The sequence below is a fragment of the Stegostoma tigrinum genome, chromosome 7 (assembly GCF_030684315.1).
Source record: "Stegostoma tigrinum isolate sSteTig4 chromosome 7, sSteTig4.hap1, whole genome shotgun sequence".
Classification (NCBI taxonomy): domain Eukaryota; kingdom Metazoa; phylum Chordata; class Chondrichthyes; order Orectolobiformes; family Stegostomatidae; genus Stegostoma; species Stegostoma tigrinum.
Window position 1 is genome coordinate 29,086,824 of NC_081360.1, and position 8,468 is coordinate 29,095,291.

At 37.6% G+C, this 8,468-nt stretch overlaps 2 protein-coding genes across 3 annotated transcripts in view; one reads left to right on the forward strand and one right to left on the reverse strand.

Moving 5' to 3' along the window:
• dnajb11 (DnaJ heat shock protein family (Hsp40) member B11) overlaps window positions 1–6,242 on the forward strand; it is a 36,068-nt gene extending 29,826 nt beyond the window's left edge. The window contains exons 8-10 of the mRNA XM_048533998.2: window positions 1,659–1,770; window positions 2,046–2,205; window positions 4,488–6,242. Of these exons, the coding sequence (XP_048389955.1) occupies window positions 1,659–1,770; window positions 2,046–2,205; window positions 4,488–4,552 (337 nt within the window). The 3' untranslated portion in view covers window positions 4,553–6,242. The remainder of the gene's footprint in view (window positions 1–1,658; window positions 1,771–2,045; window positions 2,206–4,487) is intronic.
• tbccd1 (TBCC domain containing 1) overlaps window positions 1–7,363 on the reverse strand; it is a 66,531-nt gene extending 59,168 nt beyond the window's left edge. The window contains exon 1 of one of the 2 annotated variants that reach the window (XM_048533996.2): window positions 7,340–7,363. Coding sequence is in view for 1 of the 2 variants with exons in the window: in XM_059647137.1 (XP_059503120.1) it covers window positions 7,340–7,355 (16 nt within the window). In the remaining variant the exon portion in view is untranslated. The remainder of the gene's footprint in view (window positions 1–7,339) is intronic. The other variant, XM_059647137.1, reaches the window with a different exon arrangement.
• Between the last annotated feature and the right edge of the window lie 1,105 nt (window positions 7,364–8,468).

Below are 8,468 nucleotides of genomic sequence, written 5' to 3' on the forward strand. Positions count from 1 at the left end.
AAACATGATGGAAGGAAGGTCTTTGATGCAAGTGGGGAAATATGCACCTAAGACACTACCCCAAGGAACTAGAGCTCTTGTGCTGTAGTGGCAACGTCCTTATCTCTAAGTGAGAGAGCTTGAGTTTAAGTGCCACCTTCTATGGATGTGTATAATAACATTCTGAGCAGGTTGATTTTAGAAAATATCTACCTTAGGAGCTCCTGTGGAGATCCTGGAGCTGAAAGACCGATTTCCAGTAAACACAACCATCTTCCTGTGTGCCACATATGACTCCAACCAGTGCAGAGCTTTTACCCTAATTCCCATTGACTTGTTTTGATCAGGCTCTTTGATGCCACACTCGGTCAAATGAAGCCTTGGATGTTAAGAGCAGTCATTCTCATCTCATCTCTCGAATTAAGCTGTCCTGATCATGTTTGAATCATGGTTTTAGTGAGGACAGGAGCTGAGTGGCCCTAGCAGAACCCAAATTGAGTGCTCGTTACTGTTTAAGTGTTGCTTGGGATGATATTTGGCCTCAGAAATAGTAGGAACTGCTGATGCTGGAGAATCTGAGATAACAAGGCCTGCTGTGTTCATCCAGCTCTACACCGTGTTGTCTAATGTTTGGCCTGCTTTTTTTCTGAATCAGACATTCCTGTGCAATTGTCCACATTGTTGGGCAATGCCAGTGCTGTTGCTATACTAAAGTAATTTGACTAGGGGTGTGGCAAGTTCTGGACCACAAGTCTTCAGCAGAGTTGTTGAATATTGTCAGGGCCCATAGCTTTTTTTCAGAATGTCGTGCCTCCAGCAGTCCTTGTTATTCATGAGGAGTGAGTTGAATTGGTTGAAGTTGACTGCTGTGCTGGGGACCACTGGATGATGCCAAGTGGATCATCTGCTTGTCTCTACTGGCTGAAGATTTGGAACGTTTGAGTCTTAACGTTTGCATCCATCTGCTAGGCTGCCCTATCATTGAGGATACTTGTGAAGCCTCCAGTGAATTGTTTAATTGTACACCACTATTCAGGACTGCAGAGCTTCAATCTGATCCATTTATTGTGGGATTGCTTAGGTCTGTTTATCACTTGCTGCTTTTGTTTGCAAAAATCCCACTTTTGTAGCTTCAAGTTGACACCTCAATTTTAGCTACATCTAGTGCTGCTCTTGGCATGCCTTTTTGCACTCTTCTTTGAGCTAGGGTTGATCCCTTGGCTGGATGGTAATGCTAGAGTGGGGGGATACGCTGGGTCATGAGGTTGCAGATTGTGTTGGGCGTACAATTCTGCTGCTGAAGGCCCATAGTGCCTCATGGATCTCGCTTTTCAGTTGCTAAAAATGTTTGAAGTCTGACCCATTTAGTATGGTGAGAGCACCCCACAACATGCTATAAAGTATTATCAGTGTGCAGGAAGGATTTTGTCTTTACAAAGACTATGGTGGTGGTCATTCATCTCTAACGACAAGTGTGTCTGAAGCCAGCAGATTGGTGAGGACGAGATCACTTATGTATTTCCCTCTCGTTGGATCCCTCACCACCAGCCTAGCATCATGTCCTTGCTGCCAAGCCAGACTTGGTGATGAACATTGTACAAATTGCTACCTTAAATCAATGACTACAAAGAAAACATTTAAGATTTAGTTTTCATTTTAGTTAATTTGTTTTATTTTAGGCACCCAATATTTGAGAGACGGGGTGATGACCTCTATACAAATGTCACAATTTCATTAGTGGAAGCACTGATAGGCTTTGAAATGGTTATCTCTCATTTGGATGGTCACAAGGTAAGAGGATTGTAATTTATACATGCCTTTATTTCTTAACATTTAGACAGAATTGCCTTTATTGAGAATGGAGAATGTTCAGCACATGCTGATTTCTAATAAATGTAGTAAAATTGTAGACTGTTCAAACATTCACATGGAATATTGTAATATTGATCATAACATCTATAATGTGGCTAATTTCTGAAAGGTAGTAAATTTTACGTAGCCAACATTTGAATGCTTGATGTTTATCACTTTTAAAAATTTGTTTCTGATTTTATTTTGCCCCTCAGGTCCAAATAGTTAGAGACAAGATTACAAAGCCAGGTGCAAAAGTATGGAAAAAAGGAGAGGGTCTGCCAAACTTCGACAACAACAATATTAGAGGTTCACTCATAATAACATTTGATGTGGAATTCCCCAGGGAACAACTTACTGGTGATCAGAAGGAAGGCAAGTACATTAACGTGCTAAATGGTATCCTTTCAGCTGTGAAACTTTCAACACTGTCCTATCATAGGTGCATTCAGAATGTAGCAGTAATGGGATATTGTTTTGACTCTGCATCCATTATAGAAACAAGTATTCCTGCCACCAAGTTGGGGGGCGGGGGGGGGGAACTTAACAGTCAGTCCTTTGCTGTGTCATTTTTGATCAGTGATATTCTTTTCTTCCCTTTTCTTCCCCCACCCCCGCCACCCCATTCCATTACATGTGTGTTTGTTTTCCACCTGTCTCCCATGCCGATTGATTGTTATGTGCAAATTTGCCCCAAAATCTTTCCCAAAACTCAACAAGTGGTATATTTGGGTTCTATTAGCAAAGGCTCATGATCCACGTTGTTTGACTTCTCAATACTAATTATTGCATTTGATACTTAGTGATCAATATGGCACTCAATTAATATTATGTTAATTGAAGTAGTACCTCCACCCCAGTGACCACACCATAATGACTTGAGGAACCTTTGATTTATTGACTTTTGGATCCTTTATGCTTGTATTTAGTTCATTTTGCTTACAGGAATGATAAATTTTATCTGATTAAAATCTTTGTTGTACTAGCTCCTATGACAAATATAAAAATTGTGAATAGTAGCAGGCCATTCAGCCCCTCAAACCTACTCTACCATTTGATAAGACCATGGCTGATGTGAATGACCTCTCTCCACTTTCCAGCTTACCTTGTTAGTCAACAATATATATGTCTTAAAAATAGTCAATGGCCCTACTTTCTGGGGTGAAGAATTCCACAAACAAATGGTCCTTTTTTTTTTAGAAAAAACAGATCCTCATCACTGTTTTGTAAGGGGTCACCCCTCATTTTAAAAAAAAAAATCCCCTAATTCTAATCTTCCAAGCAAGAGGAAACCTCCTTTCAGCATCCATCCTACCAAGTCCCCTAGGTTCTTGTATACTTCAATAAAACTGCCTCCCAGTCTAAACTCCAGTGTATAGTCTAAATCAATCTACCCTTTCCCCATAAGATAACCACCTCCTCTTGGGAATCAATTGAATGATCTCCTGTGCACTGTTTCTAATATTATGTCCTTTCAGTAGAGATCATTGTGCACAGTCGTCCAAATGTGATCAAAAACTAATATCCCTTACACAGTAGCTTAAAAAATGTTTTTTATTGCAAGGGGGATTCTAAATAAACAGCATTCCAGTTTCCTTCTAGTCAATGGCTGTACCTCCTAGTTAACATTTTGTGATTCATGTGCCAGGACACTCAGATCCCGCTGAGCTATAGAGTTCCAGTCCTTTTTTCCATTTAATTAATATGCTGCTTCTCTCTTCCTGCCAAAAAGAATAATTTCACATTTTCTCACATTATACTCAAGCTACTAAAGTTTTACCCACTCAATAACATCTCTTTACTGCTGTGCAGACTCCTTAGGTCCTCTTCATAATTAAGTTTGCTACCTATCTTTGTGCCATTAGCAAAGTTAGCAACCATGCATTCAGTCTCTTTTGGTACAGACAGTACAGATGTAATTGTCTATGATCACATGACCCGCCATATACTAGGGCCAAAACACAGCCCCCTTCGCCGGTCATCTTTTTACAGTGTTATTTGACTTATTTTTACCCTAATCTGACTACTAAACCATACTTGGTAATCAGCTATATTACTTCGAGTAAACCTTAATCCTATTAAAACCGGTCAGCAGACTGAATTCCTATCTCTTTTGAACTTGCTGGATTGTGTTCTCTTTGCGCTGATTTTTACCATAAGGCCTCCACTGCTCTTCATACTCTCAGCTTACCAGGACATTCCTCTCTGCATTGCTTTTACAGTGAAGCCTCTGCTAATTCTCATGTGTTTTTTTTCTAAACTTGCCAGGTCTTCCTCCATGTTACGTTTACAATACACCTTGATCCTATCCAAATCTGTATAAAAGACCAAAGCTGCTGTGATAGTCTTTGCAAATGTTAACAAAACAAATCTGAATTTCATCACTAATAATTCAGATATAATAGTTGCTGTGTTCAGAATAATTCAAGTTTTAAATTAATTAACGTGCACCTTTTTTAACCCCTTTTAAATATGGGATTTTAGATTTCTTTGCCTATAAAGATCAACAACCTGTGTAGAGAAATGTAGATGCACATTCACTTCACTGTGAAGCTGTGCATGGGTTGACTGATATGTTCTGCAAAAACTCTTTGCTTAGATCAATGTAGACTGTCAACACAATGGCTTTGTAACTACTTGCTTTTTCCACTTTGTAGGTATAAAGCAGCTGCTTAAACAAGGACCAGTGAAAAAAGTGTACAATGGACTTCAGGGATATTGATGAAAACACAAATGAAACAGACTTTCATGTGATACTGAAAACTATTTATTATGAGGTTTCTAATGTTGAATGTATTTTTTGGGTTGGAAAAGAATTGCTAACATTTTGAAAAACTGAAATCTGTTTGATTCTAAGCAGCACAAGATATACATTGAAATTTTTATTTCGACCTTTATTCAATTTTTTGACCCCTGCCCCAAAAAAAAAATTGACTCTGGCCAGAACAGCAAAATATGTTAGCATTTTAAGATGACTGGATATGTTTCAGTTTTTATATTCTAAACAAAAGAGGCAAACTGTAAACTTCTCTTCATCTTTAACTATGTTCTGTTACTTCTAAAATGTTAGGTATTATGGTGGTTCAATTTTTTTCTCAAGAAACAAGTGCATTGATTTCAGTGCAATGTCCAACTTTGTAAAAATTGTTCAGAAGTACTTAAAATTCGAATTCTGTTATTTTTGAGATGAGGGGGCCAAATATTGCTCCAATGGTCAAAGCAATTTGGTCTCTGTATTATCGAAATATGAAGAATACACCATATAGATTTGAGCAAACTTACCATTTGATTTTAATTTGTCACTACAGCTGTAAATTGACTTTGAAATTTTGAAAGGATGGCACAGTTTGAAAGTGACACTGTATTGTACGTTGTCAAATTGAAAGTTAAACAGTAAACAACATTGTTATAAGGTGCAACTCATCAGCTAAAATTGATTGGGGAACAAAATGCATCTTGCTGTAGACAGCAGGATCTATGCATTTCATTTTTTTGTATTTTGTTGTTTCAGTTGAAGACTTGGAATGCTGAAGTCAATTGCTTCAAATTAAATTCAACAAAAATCGTTGAATGTGTGAAACTTGGTGGATTCTAGCATAGTACTTGATCACTACAGATACTGAGGATTTTTTAAAGCGGCAATTAATATAGCTTCCTCAACTGTACCTACTCTTAAAAAAAGAGAAAATGACAATTGTACAGATTGCACATTTCAAAGCTTCAGCTGACTTAGAAACATCTTTCAGTCAAACTTTAGTTTGCATAAAGCATTGCAATAAAGGACCAGGTGCACTGCATACAAGGGTAGATACAGTTTAACTATTTTCATGTAATACTCCACTTATTATGTAAAACTTAAACAAAACAGTGTCTGTACAGTTAATTGAAACATACAAGCAAGCAATTGTTTTTAGCATCCTGTTTTCATAGTCCAGAATTGCAAAATATTGAAAATACTGCTACTAGATCAGCAGAGTGCTCCGTTGCTGTTCAATGTTTTTCAAAAATTGTATTTGAGCACTTCCAAATTGAGTTAATTGTTTTCTTAACTACTTCTATTCAAAGTTTGATTGTTTTTCTCATTACTTCAAAGTATCAAACAAAAATGCAACAAAATTTTAATTTGAAAAGGTTTGATGTGAAAAGCAAACATTCTTCTAAAATTGAACATTTTTTGTATATATAGCTAAATAAAAGATTTAGTTGAGGCATTTTTGAGAAGCTTACATTTTCACAATGAAAAGTAGAACATTTTGCAACTTTTTTTAAATGTCTCTGTAAAAGTTGTACAGAAAATTGGGTGATCTGCAGATATTTGCGTTGCTTTTGATGTCCGTGGTGAATATACCAACACTAAATTAAGAGGCTGTATACACAATACAAATGGTCTTTTACATATACTTATGAACAAACCTGTACATTTTGCTTTGTTTTGTTCTGGGCATTTTCTATTGCACATAAAGTACATGAGTGACCATATTTAATAAGATGATCTAGTCAGATACATTGGCTGCAAATGGAAATGCTAATCATTACCATTTTAGTGTAGCTCAGTTAGTAAAAGTAAATTACAAACTTATTTGTACTAAGCTGTTTTATGAACATATAGATTATACAAGGACTCTTTTGGGATGGAGGGGGGAAACGTGTCTATAACTGAAAGCAAGGGTCAGTTTTTTTTAAACAACAAGATGCTTAATTCATAGCTTTTCGGTATTGCCACTCTCTCACGTTTTAAAGAAGTGGAGTCTAAGGCAAACCGTCTCAAATAATGGGTTCAGTCAACATTTTAGGTGTCTCAAGCTTGACCTGAGTGCTTATAGCTGCATGGTCCCTGTAATTCACTTTTTTTTTTCATACTAAGTGTGGCATAAGTGTTCTTTTTTAGGCCTGATTTACAGCAATGTTTAGCCAGTGAAAAGGGGTCACTGAAAAAAGTTGAGATATACTAATTTAAACTGTACCATATAACTTGTGATCAAGTGAAGAATTGCTTAAACCTGAGAGAAGGAAGGAAAGTACAACTTGCTGCCACTTGTTATGAAAGCCGGTAACCATCTGTCAGCAACAAATAACTATATGGGCAAAAAACAAAGATTGCCTTAAATATCTGCAAATTTAGATTTATACCATTTGGTCCTACTTGGTATGTACGGACTAAAGATGACAGAGTCCCGACTCTATAATCAGTAAATCCTGATCGACCTAGTGTTCTTGTACATGTTGCTGTCATCCAAGTGAATCTGTAATGTTAATGCAACCAGATCTATTGTTGTGGCTTTCAGCTGATGACATTGGTCCTGTCCATGGTGGGGAGTGGGTCTTTAGTTGGACCTACAAGTGCTCACCTGAACTAAAGACCCACTCCCTGCCATGGACAGGACTGCTGTCATCTACAAGATTCCCTGCAGAGACTGTGAGAAACACTACAGCGGAAAAACAGGAAGGAAACTAACAGCAAGAGTACGTGAACACCAACTGGCTACAAAAAGACATGACCAATACTCACTTGTCTCAATCCACATGGACAAGGAGAACCATGATTTCGACTGGGACAACACCAAGATCCTGGGACAGGCTAGGCAGAGACAAGCATGAGAATTCCTGGAAGCATGGCAATCCACCAAGCAGTTTGTTAATAAACACATTGACCTCGACTCCATATACATCCCACTATGGAGGGAAACCGGAAGTGAGGCAATCTATCGCAACGGACCCCAGAGTTTAAAAGCCAGGTGGGGAAAACACAACGATGCTTCATCAGCACGGTAACGAAATGTTTGCGGAACAACAAATCAGCTTGGCACACTCTCAACCCAAACTACAAATCTACTCCAAAACCTTAGAGATTTAGACTGTTTTCATCAAGTTAAACAGATTTATTATGGGGGGGGGAAAGGGCAATTGACAATCAAAATTTGGCACCCCAAATCAAAAGTCTGGATGTGTAAGACGTACGTGTCCTATCAGATGAGACGTAGCTGGCAACTGCCAGTTTCAAGTTACCTCATAAGTGGTAATCTGAAATTGACTACATTACTCTATCCTGGCGAGTTCTGTGTTGCCACCTGCAATTTTTGATTTGTTTTTAATCCTGAATTGGTTTCGAAAAGTGTGATTCTCAATATAAACATATTAGAATACTTTAGTCTTTTTTGTTATTTACCTGCTAATTTCCAATCTTGCACACTTGCAGTGCTGAAAAAAAGGAAGAATAAGAGGATTTTTAAAATGCTGGAATTAGATAAAGATAATGTAGTTGTCCCTATTTGAACAAACTCCTTTGTAGACCATATTAGTTTCACTTTATTTTAAGACAGTCTTGCAAATTAAAAAGAATCTATCTAAGTAGCACCTTTCATGATGCAAATGTAAATAATGAAGTATTTTTAAGTATGGTACTGTTGTATTGTGGGAAATAGTAACAAGTTTGCAGGTATCAACGAGACCACTAGATAATCTGGCTTGAGTAGTGGAGGAATAAATTTAGTATGGGCAGGGGACAATATCCTGATTTAAAGCCAGGGTCTTTTATTTGCGTCCACCTGCTGTTTCATTCTTTTTTGCTACAATCCTGACGATTACTGAATAAGCTAAAGCTTCCTTTCAGCTGAATAGCAGAAAAACTGGAGATATTG